General features: G+C 55.0%; 1 protein-coding gene across 2 annotated transcripts in view; it reads left to right on the top strand.

Moving 5' to 3' along the window:
• The first annotated feature begins 8,371 nt into the window (after window positions 1–8,371).
• Window positions 8,372–15,569, top strand: part of ING4 (inhibitor of growth family member 4) — a 39,876-nt gene continuing 32,678 nt past the window's right edge. Inside the window, exons 1-3 of one of the 2 annotated variants that reach the window (XM_063962438.1) lie at window positions 8,372–8,535; window positions 9,993–10,064; window positions 14,593–14,759. In XM_063962438.1, the coding sequence (XP_063818508.1) occupies window positions 8,499–8,535; window positions 9,993–10,064; window positions 14,593–14,759 (276 nt within the window). In that variant the 5' untranslated portion in view covers window positions 8,372–8,498. The other variant, XM_063962437.1, reaches the window with a different exon arrangement.

Genomic DNA, 15,569 nt, shown 5'->3' with positions numbered 1-15,569 from the left:
CGCCTTGCGAGCGAACAACTCGGAATGAGGGCCATAGTTCTTACTCCTCTTCTCCTTATTATCCTCAGTACCTTTCGTATGAGAGGAAGAGGAGGGAACACATAAACCGACCGGTACACCCACGGTGTCACTAGAGCGTCCACAGCTATCGCCTGCGGGTCTCTTGACCTGGCGCAATATCTTTCTAGCTTTTTGTTTAGGCGGGACGCCATCATGTCCACCTGTGGCCTTTCCCAACGGTTTACAATCAGTTGGAAGACTTCTGGATGAAGTCCCCACTCTCCCGGGTGGAGGTCGTGCCTGCTGAGGAAGTCTGCTTCCCAGTTGTCCACTCCCGGAATGAACACTGCTGACAGTGCTAACACGTGATTTTCCGCCCATCGGAGAATCCTTGTGGCTTCTGCCATCGCCGTCCTGCTTCTCGTGCCGCCCTGTCGGTTTACATGGGCGACCGCCGTGATGTTGTCTGACTGGATCAGTACCGGCTGGTTTTGAAGCAGGAGTTTTGCCTGACTTAGGGCATTGTAAATGGCCCTCAGCTCCAGAATATTTATGTGCAGGGAAGTCTCCTGACTTGACCATAGTCCTTGGAAGTTTCTTCCCTGTGTGACTGCCCCCCAGTCTCGAAGGCTGGCATCCGTGGTCACCAGGACCCAGTCCTGTATGCCGAATCTGCGGCCCTCTTGAAGATGAGCACTTTGCAGCCACCACAGCAGAGACACCCTGGTCCTTGGAGACAGGGTTATCAGCCGATGCATCTGAAGATGCGATCTGGACCACTTGTCCAACAGGTCCCACTGAAAGGTTCTTGCATGGAACCTGCCGAATGGAATTGCTTCGTAGGAAGCTACCATCTTTCCCAGGATCCGCGTGCAGTGATGCACCGACACCTGTTTTGGTTTTAGGAGGCCTCTGACTAGAGATGACAGCTCCTTGGCCTTCTCCTCCGGGAGAAACACTTTTTTCTGTTCTGTGTCCAGAACCATCCCCAGGAACAGTAGACGTGTCGTAGGGACCAGCTGTGACTTTGGAATATTTAGAATCCAGCCGTGCTGTTGTAGCACCTCCCGAGATAGTGCTACCCCGACCAACAACTGCTCCCTGGACCTCGCCTTTATCAGGAGATCGTCCAAGTACGGGATAATTAAAACTCCCTTCTTTCGAAGGAGTATCATCATTTCGGCCATTACCTTGGTAAAGACCCTCGGAGCCGTGGATAGACCGAACGGCAACGTCTGGAATTGGTAATGACAATCCTGTACCACAAATCTGAGGTACTCCTGGTGAGGATGGTAAATGGGGACATGCAGGTAAGCATCCTTGATGTCCAGTGATACCATGTAATCTCCCTGTCCAGGCTTGCAATAACCGCCCTGAGCGATTCCATCTTGAACTTGAATTTTTTTATATACGTGTTCAAGGATTTCAAATTTAAAATGGGTCTCACCGAACCGTCCGGTTTCGGTACCACAAACATTGTGGAATAGTAACCCCGTCCTTGTTGAAGTAGGGGCACCTTTACTATCACCTGCTGGGAATACAGCTTGTGAATTGCCTCTAACACTGCCTCCCTGCCTGAGGGAGTTGTTGGCAAGGCAGATTTGAGGAAACGGCGGGGGGGAGACGTCTCGAATTCCAGCTTGTACCCCTGAGATACTACTTGAAAGATCCAGGGATCCAACCGTGAGCGAGCCCACTGATCGCTGAAATTTTTGAGACGGGCCCCCACCGTACCTGGCTCCGCCTGTGGAGCCCCAGCGTCATGCTGTGGACTTAGAGGAAGCGGGGGAGGACTTTTGCTCCTGGGAACTGGCTATATGCTTCAGCTTTTTACCTCTTCCTCTGCCTCTGGGCAGAAAGGACGCGCCTTTAACCCGCTTGCCCTTATTGGGCCGAAAGGACTGTACCTGATAATACGGTGCTTTCTTTGGCTGTGAGGGAACATGGGGTAAAAATGTAGACTTCCCAGCTGTTGCTGTGGAAACGAGGTCCGAGAGACCATCCCCGAACAACTCCTCACCCTTATAAGGCAAAACTTCCATGTGCCTTTTAGAATCTGCATCTCCTGTCCACTGCCGAGTCCATAACCCTCTCCTGGCAGAAATGGACATTGCACTTATTTTAGATGCCAGCCGGCAAATATCCCTCTGTGCATCCCTCATGTATAAGAGTGCGTCTTTAATATGCTCTACTGTTAGCAATATAGTGTCCCTGTCTAGGGTATCAATATTTTCCGACAGGGAATCTGACCACGCAGCTGCAGCACTGCACATCCATGCTGAAGCAATAGCTGGTCTCAGTATAACACCTGTGTGTGTATATATAGACTTCAGGATAGCCTCCTGCTTTCTATCAGCAGATTCCTTCAGGGCGGCCGTATCCGGAGACGGTAGTGCCACCTTCTTTGACAAGCGTGTGAGCGCTTTATCCACCCTAGGGGATGTTTTCCAAGGTGACCTATCCTCTGGCGGGAAAGGGTACGCCATTAGTAACCTCTTAGAAATTACCAGTTTCTTATCGGGGGAAGCCCACGCTTCTTCACACACTTCATTTAATTCCTCAGATGGAGGAAAAACAACTGGTAGTTTTTTCTCTCCAAACATAATACCCTTTTTTGTGGTACCCGGGGTAACATCAGAAATATGCAACACATTTTTCATTGCCTCAATCATATAACGTGTGGCCCTATTGGAAGATACATTAGTCTCATCGTCGTCGACACTGGAGTCAGTATCCGTGTCTGCCATCTGAGGTAGCGGGCGTTTTAGAGCCCCTGATGGCTTTTGAGACGCCTGGGCAGGCACAGGCTGAGAAGCCGGCTGTCCCATATTTGGTATGTCGTCAAACCTTTTATGCAAGGAGTCGACACTGTCGCGTAATACCTTCCACAGAACCATCCACTCAGGTGTCGACCCCGCAGGGGGTGACATCACATTTATCGGCATCTGCTCCGCCTCCACATAAGCCTCCTCATCAAACATGTCGACACAGCCGTACCGACACACCGCATACACATAGGGAATGCTCTGACAGAGGACAGGACCCCACAAAGCCCTTTGGGGAGACAGAGAGAGAGTATGCCAGCACACACCAGAGCGCTATATAACACAGGGATCCCACTATAAATGAGTGTTTTTTCCCTTATAGCTGCTTATATTATATATATACTGCGCCTACATTAGTGCCCCCCACTCTCTTTTTTACCCTTATGTAGCTTGACACTGCAGGGGAGAGCCAGGGAGCGTCCTTCCAGCGGAGCTGTGAGGGAAAAATGGCGCCATTGTGTGCCGAGGGAGATGGCCCCGCCCCTTTTCCGGCGGACTTCTCCCGCTTTTTCTGGAATTCTGGCAGGGGTATTTTTACACCTATATAGCCTTCCTGACTATATATGGTGTAGATTTGTCAGCCAAGGTGTATAATATTGCCCTCAGAGCGCCCCCCCCCCCCCAGCGCCCTGCACCTGTCAGTGACCGGAGTGTGAGGTGTGCATGAGGAGCAATGGCGCACAGCTGCAGTGCTGTGCGCTACCTTGTTGAAGACAGAAGTCTTCTACCGCCGATTTTCCGGAACACTTCATGCTTCTGGCTCTGTAAGGGGGCCGGCAGCGCGGCTCCGGGACCGAACGATCGAGGTCGGGTCCTGTGTTCGATCCCTCTGGAGCTAATGGTGTCCAGTAGCCTAAGAAGCCCAAGCTACCACCAGTTAGGTAGGCTCGCTTCTTCTCCCCTTAGTCCCTCGCTGCAGTGAGTCTGTTGCCAGCAGATCTCACTGTAAAATAAAAAACCTAAAATATACTTTCTTTCTAGGAGCTCAGGAGAGCCCCTAGTGTGCATCCAGCTCAGCCGGGCACAAGATTCTAACTGAAGTCTGGAGGAGGGTCATAGTGGGAGGAGCCAGTGCACACCAGTTAGACCTAAAGCTTTCTTTATAGTTGTGCCCAGTCTCCTGCGGAGCCGCTATTCCCCATGGTCCTTACGGAGTCCCAGCATCCACTTAGGATGTCAGAGAAAGTAGCCCACGGTGGGTCATTCTGTACCCCCGTTGCAACAGTTCCACTGGGGGGCAAGGAGCCCCCAGAACCAGAGCCCACAGCTGCTATATTCTCCTCACAGGAATCTGTGGCGTCAGCAACACCGGCAGTGTGTTCATCCCCAGAACCGTTACCTTCAGAAGCAGACATGATATAACTTGCAGTATCAGGTAACACAGTACAATTGTCAGCAGCACAATACCTCTTACCCAAACCCCTGCACAGTGTAGTCAGCACAAGCAGAGATACAGGAGAGATATAGTGACTAAAATCACAGAGAAAAATACGTATTAAGTAGAGATGAGCGGGTTCAGGTATATCTTGTGAAAATCCTATATAATCATAAAACCTGAAGCACCAAGCCCCCTCAGGTTATAGAATATAGGGATAGCAAGTTGAGAGACACGAAATGGAAACCACTCAGCAAGCTAATGCACACACAGATAGTCACAGTTAAACAATGCAGAGGTTATTACTAACAATAATACTGCACTGGACCAGCTTATATATAGCTATGTAGTCAATAGATATAACACTGCACAGTAAGAACTGGATGTATATCACAGGGTACTTGTACCAGAGAACCTTGACTAAATGCACTCTTTCTTAACGAACAATGTCTAAGTGACATGTAGAATACTTAAGTGTCATGTAAAGTCACAGCGCTGACAACCAGGCGGCTTTACACAGGAGGATTTGCCCAAGCAGTCCCAGGAACAGTGTAGCTGAGAGAAATGGCGCCCAAACACTAACAGGGAGTGAGGGAGAGACAGATATGCAGCTCCAGGGCGGGAACATTTGCTGGAAATGGCGCCCTGGGGCTGGGGGAGGGGCTCCAGGTCTAAGCCTTATCCCCTCTGCTGGCAAAACCACCAGGTACTGTGGGCTACTAAAAAGGTTTTAAGGGAAAACCTGACCTGCACCCATGCCCTGGTGATCTAGTGGGATCGCCTGTACTGCCACAGTGTCCAGCGCACGCGGCCCGCCTCCCACCGGCCGCGCCGGATCGCGATAAGGCACGGGTCCCGTGAGCGGGACCCACTCACCACCTCCCGAAGCGTGGCCACGCGATCTCAAAGAGCCCCCGTCGTGTGTGCCTGACCAGAAGAAAACCGGAGCCTCCTGCTGTAGTTACCCGGCAACCAGGGCTCGGGAGTGTACAGTGCCGCTGGGGAGAGATAGAGCTGCAGCAGTGAATGTCACTAGACATATACACACTGCTACAGCCCTTGAAGTCTTCACTTTTCTTCAAAAAGCTCTTCTTAGGGCTGCCCAGAGCAGCCCCTCTGTTATGTGCCTGCTATCTGCAGCACCAACTACAAAACTGAGCTCCTGTGCAGGGAGGCGGGGTTATAGAGGAGGCAGCACTATGCATTCTGGGAACAGTCAAAGCTTTTGAGCCTGTTGGTGCCTCGGATCAAGATCCTACTCTACACCCCTATGTCATTCCTTGTGGAGCCCAGTGTACCCCGCAGCAGAAATCGGCATGGGGGAACGTCTTGAAACTCCAGTTTGTACCCCTGGGACACGATTTGTAAAACCCAAGGATCTAGGCCAGATTGAATCCAACCCTGACTGAACAGTTTTATACGTGCCCCCACCCGAGCGGCCTCCCGCAAGGGAGCCCCAGCGTCATGCTGTAGATTTGGCAGAAGTAGGGGTAGACTTCTGCTCCTGGGAACCTGGAGCCGCTGTGGGCTTCTTTCCCTTTCCCCTTCCCCTACCTGCAAAGAAGGCGGTACCTCTCGCTTTTTTGTATTTACTGGGCCGAAAGGACTGCATGTGAGGGTGATATGTCTTTTTTGCCGGTGCAGGCGCATAGGGCAAAAATGTCGACTTACCTGCGGTAGCCGCCGAGACTAACGCATCCAGTCCATCGCCAAATAAGGCCACACCTTTATATGGAAGAGCCTCCATATTTCTTTTGGAATCAGCATCCGCGTTCCACTGGCGAATCCACAACGCCCGCCGAGCCGATACTGCTATGGTAGCGGCTTGTGAACTCAAGAGTCCTATATCTTTCATCGCTTCTAGCATGTAGGCGGCAGCGTCTTTGATATTCCCTAACTTAAGAAGTATCTCATCTTTATCAATCGTGTCAATTTTTGATGACACGCTTTCTGACCATTTTCCAATAGCACGACTCACCCATGCGCAAGCAATTGTGGGTCTGAGTAGCGTACCATTTGCAACATAAATGGATTTCAATGTAGTCTCCATTTTGCGGTCTGCCGTCTCCTTTAGTGAAGCCGTGCCAGGTGCAGGGAGAATTACCTTCTTTGCAACCTGGACAGAGCACTGTCTAACACAGGGGGTGACTCCCATTTTTTCCTGTCCTCCCCCGGGAAAGGATAAGCTATCTGAATTCTCTAGGGGAATACGAAATTTATTTTCGGGATTCACCCACATCCCTTCAAAGAGAGTATTAAGCTTGTGGGAAGGGCGGGAAAGTGACCTTAGATTTCTTTTCTTTATAGAAATAAGCCTTCTCCTGAGGTACAGGAGTGGCTTCCAGAACTTCCCTTATAGCTACAATCATATATTGTATATTTTTTGCCAATTTATGATCTATATCTCTGGAGTCCGTATCGTCGACACAAGAATCAGTGTCCATGTCGGTATCAGTATGCACAATATGATCAAATGGTCTCTTATGTGACCCAGAGGGGTCGCCTGCGGATGGAAGAACAGAGCCCTGAAAAATCACATCCTCCACAGATTTTCTCCAGCACTCAGCATGAGATTCAGACGTATCGAATCTCCTATTGATATGATGCATACTATCACGTATTTCTTTCACCCATGCAGGCTCGTGGTGTGCCGGCAGCGCCACCACATTACAACTCTGTGTCCCTAAAATGGTTTCCTCCGGGGAGGAACTCCCTGCCTCAGACATGTCTTACACACGTGTACAACACACTCACAGACACACTGGGACTTATAGGGGACAGACCCACAGTAAAATCTGTCAGAGGGACACAGTTTAGGAGCAGCCAGTTCACAACCCAGCGCCAGACTCGGACTGGCCCACAGGGGTACAGGGGAAACCACCGGTAGGCCCCTCTGCCTGGGGGCCACTCCTGCTCTAGGGATCAGGTTCTAGACTGTGCACTTGCATTATATATTATACATATGTTACCTTATACTGCATAGGATTATGATGTATTCTCTACAGTACATTGTTGTCATTAATCTGGCACATTATCATGCATGCACTAGCATTAATTACTATATAAATTATCAAGGAGTCCAGACCAGGTACTCCAGGCATGTCCAAACTGCGGCCCTCCAGCTGTTGAGAAAATACACATCCCAGCATACACTGACACAGCTTTAGCATTCTCTGACAGCAAAACTCTATCAGGGCATGCTGGGATATGTAGTTTCACAAAAGCTGGAGGGCCGCAGTTTGGACATGCCTGAGGTACTCTATAATGGTTAGCCAAACCTCTGTGGTTGCTGGCCACACCCACTTTGGAGGCTGGCCACAGCTCTAATCATGGGCCCCTACATAGGCGTGCGCAGGACATTTTATTAGGGGGTGCACGATTAGAAGGGCGTGTTTAGCACCGCCTATTGGACATGTCTAACACCACCCAATGGGCGTGTCTAGCACCACCTATCAAGCGTGGCTACCACCACGTCCCAGTCCGCCTACTGTGAAGGGAACTAGACGCTATGCGTCTAGTTTCCCTTCGTGGAGAGTAACTTTGCTGAGCGGTGCGCGATGACGTCATCGCGCACCGCACAGCAAAGGTCCTCTCCACGAAGGGAACTAGACTCACAGCGTTTAGTTTCCGTTCGTGGAGAGGACCTTTTGCTGTGCGGTGCGATGACGTCATCGCGCACCGCTCAGCATTCAAGCGGCGCTAGCAATGTACAGGGGGCGTAACTGACCACGCCCCTGTATTTGGCCACGCCCCTTTTCCTGCCCGGGCCGAACCGGCCCTGAAATAAATATACTCATTACTGCTGACTGACTAGTACAGGGGTTCTCAAACTCGGTCCTCAGGACCCCACACAGTGCATGTTTTGCAGGTAACCCAGCAAGTGCACAGGTGTATTAATTACTCACAGACACATTTTAAAAGGTCCACAGGTGGAGCTAATTATTTCACTTGCGATTCTGTGAGGAGACCTGCAAAACATGCACTGTGTGGGGTCTTGAGGACCGAGTTTGAGAACCTGTGGACTAGTAGATTCGGGAACCCTACTCAATGCATTGTGCGGATTGTGGAACAATGACTGCAGCCATGGACCACGGTCTCTGGCAAAATGGCGTCCCGCCTCCTGTAGAAGGGGCAAGCACGTCGGGCGGCGCTGTGGCCTCTAGTGGCCACGACCCTGCAACTGCCGTTCAGTGGCTGGAGCGGGGATCATGTCTCGCGCCACAGTCAAGATGGCGACGGGGAAAACGCCAGAGAGACGCTGAGTCCGCTGGACGGAAGTCGCCCCTTTGTCGCTGAAGATGGCGGCTGGCATGTACCTGGAGCATTATCTGGACAGTAAGCGATGGGTAGTGAGAGGACGGGTCCTGTGTGGAGTGGTCGGACGGGAATGTGTTCTGTACACGGTGATCTGACTACATGTTAGTGTTAGGGATGAGCTGGAGCCCTGAGAGACATATTGAGCACCTTATATGTGCGGAGTGCTGGCATGGAGAGAGGGGGGTTAGCCTGGGTGCTGGCATGGAGAGAGGGGGGGTTAGCCTGGATGCTGGCATGGAGAGAGGGGGGTTAGCCTGGGTGCTGGCATGGAGAGAGGGGGGGGTTAGCCTGGATGCTGGCATGGAGAGAGGGGGGTTAGCCTGGATGCTGGCATGGAGAGAGGGGGGTTAGCCTGGGTGCTGGCATGGAGAGAGGGGGGTTAGCCTGGGTGCTGGCATGGAGAGAGGAGGGTTAGCCTGGGTGCTGGCATGGAGAGAGGAGGGTTAGCCTGGGTGCTGGCATGGAGAGAGGAGGGTTAGCCTGGGTGCTGGCATGGAGAGAGGGGGGTTAGCCTGGGTGCTGGCATGGAAAGAGGGGGGTTATCCTGGGTGCTGGCATGGAAAGAGGGGGGTTATCCTGGGTGCTGGCATGGAAAGAGGGGGGTTATCCAGGGTGCTGGCATGGAGAAGGGGGTTATCCTGGGTGCTGGCATGGAGAGAGGGGGGTTAGCCTGGCTGCTGGCATAGAGGGGGAGGGGGGAGATATCCTGGGAACTGGCATGGAGAGATAAGGTGATGTTATTTATGAACTGGAATGCAGAAAAAGTGGGATATCCTGGGGACTGGCATGCAGAAAGAGGGGTATCCCGGGGACTGGCATGCAGAAAGAGTGGGGTATCCCGGGGACTGGCATGCAGAAAAAGTGTGGTATCCTGGGCACTGGCATGGAGAAAGGGTGTCGGTAGCAGAAAGTGGGGTATCCTGGGGACTTGCATGGAGAAAGAGTGTCGGTATCCTGGGCACTGGCATGCAGAAAGAGTGGGGTTTCCTGGGGACTGACATGCAAGAGCTGGGGTGTCCTGGGTACTAGCATACAGAGAAGGGATATCCTGGGAGGCTGGCATTGAGATGGGGTGCCCGGGCAGCTGGCACATTGAGGGGTAAGGGATATCTGGCGGGATGGCATGGGGAGAGGAGGTGATGGCATTCTGGGCATGGAGAAAGGTGGCGGATATCCTGGGGACTGACATGGATAGAGGGGCAGATCTCCAGGTGGGCTGGCAGGCATGGAGGGAGGGAGGGGGTGATTTCCTATAGGCTGGCGTAGAGAAGGTTATTTATTAAGACCAGAATGTAGAGAGGTGATCTATCAAGATGACTAGTATGCAGGGTAGGTGGGAGGGATTATCTTGTTAGGCACGTAAGGGTGTGGTATCAAGTGGGCTGTCTTGTAGAAATCCTATAAGGGTCTGACAGAAAGGGTGGAGGTTTAATTGGGTGACATGGGCATATATGATGACCGATAATCCTTCACAGGTATTGAAAATTTGCCATTTGAGCTGCAAAGAAACTTCCAGTTGATGAGAGACCTGGACCAGAGAACAGAAGGTGGGTGTGGACGTCTGTTCATTTGCTATGTTTCTGCTTATGGAGCATTTGCTGTCACTTACCTACACACTGGACTACACCCACTTACCTGCATGTAGTATGGCAGAAGACTGCCTACTCTCACTGAAGCTGCACCTGATGTGTCCTGGTGACTGCCTGCTCGCGTTGACCTGCACATGGTGTGTTCTGGTGACTCCCCGCTCTCACTGACCTGTGCATGGTGTGTCCTAGTGACTGCCCGCTCTCACTGACCTGTGCATGGTGTGTCCTAGTGACTGCCCGCTCTCACTGACCTGTGCATGGTGTGCCCTGGTGACTGCCCGCTCTCACTGACCTGCGCATGACGTGCCCTGGTGACTGCCCGCTCTCACTGACCTGCGCATGACGTGCCCTGGTGACTGCCCGCTCTCACTGACCTGCGCATGACGTGCCCTGGTGACTGCCCGCTCTCACTGACCTGCGCATGACGTGCCCTGGTGACTGCCCGCTCTCACTGACCTGCGCATGACGTGCCCTGGTGACTGCCCGCCCTCACTGACCTGCGCATGACGTGCCCTGGTGACTGCCCGCCCTCACTGACCTGCGCATGACGTGCCCTGGTGACTGCCCGCCCTGACTGACCTGCGCATGACGTGCCCGGGTGACTGCCCGCTCTCGCTGACCTGCGCATGACGTGCCCTGGTGACTGCCCGCTTTCACTGACCTCTCTCACTGACCTCTCTCACTGACCTGTGCATGACGTGCCCTGGTGACTGCCCGCTCTCTCTGACCTGCGCATGACGTGCCCTGGTGACTGCCCGCTCTCATTACTGACCTGCGCATGACGTGCCCTGGTGACTGCCCGCTCTCATTACTGACCCACACATGGTGTGCCCTGGTGACTACCCGCTCTCACTGACTTGCACGTGGCTTGTCCTAGTGACTGCCCGCTCTCACTGACCTTTGCATGGTGTGTCCTGGGAATTGCCTGCTTTCACTGACCTGTGCATGGTGTGCCCTGGTTACTGCCCGTTCTCACTGACCTGCGCATGACGTGCCCTGGTTACTGACCGCTCTGACTGACCTGCCCATGACGTGCCCTGGTGACTGCCCGCTCTCACTGACCTGCGCATGACGTGCCCAGGTCACTGCCTGCTCTCACTGACCTGCCCATGACGTGCCCTGGTGACTGCCTGCTCTCACTGACCTGCGCATGACGTGCCGTGGTGACTGCCCGCTCTGACTGACCTGCCCATGAACGTGCCCTGGTGACTGCCCGCTCTTACTGACCTGCGCGTGACGTGCCCTGGTGACTGCCGGCTTTCACAGACCTGCGCGTGACGTGCCCTGGTGACTTTCCTCTCTCACTGACCTGCGCGTGACGTGCCCTGGGGATTGCCCGCTCTCACTGACGTGTGCATGGTGTGCCCTGGGGATTGCCCGCTCTCACTGACGTGTGCATGGTGTACCCTGGGGATTGCCCGCTCTCACTGACCTGTGCACGGTGTGCCCTGGTGACTGCCCGCTCTCACTGACCTGCGCATGACGTGCCCTAGTGACTACCCGCTGTGACTGCCCGCTCTTACTGACCTGCGCATGATGTGCCCTAGTGACTGCCCGCTCTGACTGACCACTCTCACTGACCTGCGCACGACGTGCCCAGGTCACTGCCCGCTCATGACGTGCCCAGGTCACTGCCCGCTCTCACTGACCTGCACATGATGTGCCCTGGTGACTGCCTGCTCTCACTGACCTGCGCATGACGTGCCCTGGTGACTGCCCGCTCTCTCTGACCTGTGCATGACTTGTCCTGGTGACTGCCCGCTCTCATTACTGACCCACACATTGCGTGCCCTGGTGACTGCCTGCTCTCGCTGACCTGCGCATGACGTGCCCTGGTGACTGCCCGCTCTGACTGACCTGTGCATGACGTGCCCTGGTGACTGCCCGCTCTCACTGACCTGCGCATGGCGTGCCCTGGTGACTGCCCACTCGCACTGACCTGCGCATGACGTGCCCTGGTGACTGCCCGCTCTCACTGACCTGCGCATGGCGTGCCCTGGTGACTGCCCACTCGCACTGACCTGCGCATGACGTGCCCTGGTGACTGCCCGCTCTCACTGACCTGCGCATGACGTGCCCTGGTGACTGCCCGCTCTCGCTGACCTGCGCATGACGTGCCCTGGTGACTGCCCGCTCTCGCTGACCTGCGCATGACGTGCCCTGGTGACTGCCCGCTCTCACTGACCTGCGCATGACGTGCCGTGGTGACTGCCCGCTCTGACTGACCTGCCCATGAACGTGCCCTGGTGACTGCCCGCTCTTACTGACCTGCGCGTGACGTGCCCTGGTGACTGCCGGCTTTCACAGACCTGCGCGTGACGTGCCCTGGTGACTTTCCTCTCTCACTGACCTGCGCGTGACGTGCCCTGGGGATTGCCCGCTCTCACTGACGTGTGCATGGTGTGCCCTGGGGATTGCCCGCTCTCACTGACGTGTGCATGGTGTACCCTGGGGATTGCCCGCTCTCACTGACCTGTGCACGGTGTGCCCTGGTGACTGCCCGCTCTCACTGACCTGCGCATGACGTGCCCTAGTGACTACCCGCTGTGACTGCCCGCTCTTACTGACCTGCGCATGATGTGCCCTAGTGACTGCCCGCTCTGACTGACCACTCTCACTGACCTGCGCATGACGTGCCCAGGTCACTGCCCGCTCATGACGTGCCCAGGTCACTGCCCGCTCTCACTGACCTGCACATGATGTGCCCTGGTGACTGCCTGCTCTCACTGACCTGCGCATGACGTGCCCTGGTGACTGCCCGCTCTCTCTGACCTGTGCATGACTTGTCCTGGTGACTGCCCGCTCTCATTACTGACCCACACATTGCGTGCCCTGGTGACTGCCTGCTCTCGCTGACCTGCGCATGACGTGCCCTGGTGACTGCCCGCTCTGACTGACCTGTGCATGACGTGCCCTGGTGACTGCCCGCTCTCACTGACCTGCGCATGGCGTGCCCTGGTGACTGCCCACTCGCACTGACCTGCGCATGACGTGCCCTGGTGACTGCCCGCTCTCACTGACCTGCGCATAGCGTGCCCTGGTGACTGCCCACTCGCACTGACCTGCGCATGACGTGCCCTGGTGACTGCCCGCTCTCACTGACCTGCGCATGACGTGCCCTGGTGACTGCCCGCTCTCGCTGACCTGCGCATGACGTGCCCTGGTGACTGCCCGCTCTCGCTGACCTGCGCATGACGTGCCCTGGTGACTGCCCGCTCTCGCTGACCTGCGCATGACGTGCCCTGGTGACTGCCCGCTCTGACTGACAACTCTCACTGACCTGCGCATGACGTGCCCGGGTGACTGCCCGCTCTCGCTGACCTGCGCATGACGTGCCCTGGTGACTGCCCGATTTCGCTGACCTCTCTCACTGACCTGTGCATGACGTGCCCTGGTGACTGCCTGCTCTCTCTGACCTGCGCATGACGTGCCCTGGTGACTGCCCGATTTCGCTGACCTCTCTCACTGACCTGTGCATGACGTGCCCTGGTGACTGCCTGCTCTCACTGACCTGCGCATGACGTGCCCTGGTGACTGCCCGCTCTCACTGACCTGCGCATGACGTGCCCTGGTGACTGCCCGCTCTCGCTGACCTGCGCATGACGTGCCCTGGTGACTGCCCGCTCTCGCTGACCTGCGCATGACGTGCCCTGGTGACTGCCCGCTCTCGCTGACCTGCGCATGACGTGCCCTGGTGACTGCCCGCTCTGACTGACAACTCTCACTGACCTGCGCATGACGTGCCCGGGTGACTGCCCGCTCTCGCTGACCTGCGCATGACGTGCCCTGGTGACTGCCCGATTTCGCTGACCTCTCTCACTGACCTGTGCATGACGTGCCCTGGTGACTGCCTGCTCTCTCTGACCTGCGCATGACGTGCCCTGGTGACTGCCCGATTTCGCTGACCTCTCTCTGACCTGTGCATGACGTGCCCTGGTGACTGCCTGCTCTCACTGACCTGCGCATGACGTGCCCAGGTCACTGCCCGCTCTCACTGACCTGCCTATGACGTGCCCTGGTGACTGCCTGCTCTCACTGACCTGCGCATGACTAGCCCTGGTGACTGCCCGCTCTGACTGACCTGCCCATAAACGTGCCCTGGTGACTGCCCGCTCTGACTGACCTGCCCGTGTCGTGCCCTGGTGACTGCCCGCTCTGACTGACCTGCGCGTGACGTGCCCTGGTGACTGCCGGCTTTCACAGACCTTCGCGTGACGTGCCCTGGTGACTGCCCGCTCTCATTACTGACTTGTGCGTGGCATGCCCTGGTGACTGCCCGCTCTCATTGACTTGCACCTAGCGTGTCCTAGTGACTGCCCGCTCTCACTGACCTGTGCATGGTGTGCCCTGGGGATTGTCTGTTGTCAGTGAGTTCACAGGGAATCGCAAACTGAGCGCACACTTTATGAAGTAATAAAACTGACTTTTTCTATAACTTGACTGTTCTTGCTCAGTGACTCTGTGAACCTTTTATTCATTCTGACAGATCTGAAATGTCATATAGACCGCCTGTCCTGCCAGTATATGAGCGGTGCCCGCACTCTGAGCGCAGAGGAAAAGCTGCAGCTCCTCAGACAAGTGCAGGAAGCGTACGGCAAGTGCAAGGAGTATGGTGATGACAAGGTGCAGCTGGCCATGCAGACGTATGAGATGGTGAGTCACGTGCTGCAGGTACAGCCCACCCGGTATCCCTCACACGTCATTCTATATCTCCTCCATGCAAGCTGCAGGACACTACTGCCGTGGGGGTTGTGATTGTGCAGCAGCCATCTAGTGGTGGCTGCGGGGAGAAACAATTGAATTCCCACCTTTGAGTCCTTTTTGGAAAAATGCGCTTTATGAATAAATATTATTTCTCTAACGTCCTAGTGGATGCTGGGAACTCCGTAAGGACCATGGGGAATAGCGGGCTCCGAAGGAGGCTGGGCACTCTAGAAAGATTTATGACTACCTGGTGTGCACTGGCTCCTCCCACTATGACCCTCCTCCAAGCCTCAGTTAGATCTTGTGCCCGGCCGAGGTTGGATGCACACTAGGGGCTCTCCTGAGCCCTTAGAAAGAAAGTATAGATTTAGGTTTTTTATTTTCAGTGAGACCTGCTGGCAACAGGCTCACTGCAGCGAGGGACTAAGGGGAGAAGAAGCGAACTCGCCTGCTTGCAGCCGGATTGGGCTTCTTAGGCTACTGGACACCATTAGCTCCAGAGGGATCGACCGCAGGCCCAGTCCTTGGTGTTCGGTCCCGGAGCCGCGCCGCCGTCCCCCTTACAGAGCCAGAAGCAAGAAGAGGTCCGGAAAAACGGCGGCAGAAGACATCAGTCTTCACCAAGGTAGCGCACAGCACTGCAGCTGTGCGCCATTGCTCCTCATGCACACTTCACACTCCGGTCACTGAGGGTGCAGGGCGCTGGGGGGGGGCGCCCTGAGCTGCAATAAAAACACCTTGGCTGGCAAAAATACATCA

The sequence above is a fragment of the Pseudophryne corroboree genome, chromosome 3, assembly GCF_028390025.1.
Source record: "Pseudophryne corroboree isolate aPseCor3 chromosome 3, aPseCor3.hap2, whole genome shotgun sequence".
In the NCBI taxonomy this organism is placed as follows: Eukaryota; Metazoa; Chordata; class Amphibia; order Anura; family Myobatrachidae; genus Pseudophryne; species Pseudophryne corroboree.
Note: the sequence above shows the minus strand (reverse complement) of the source record. Positions and strands in the feature narration are given on the sequence as shown.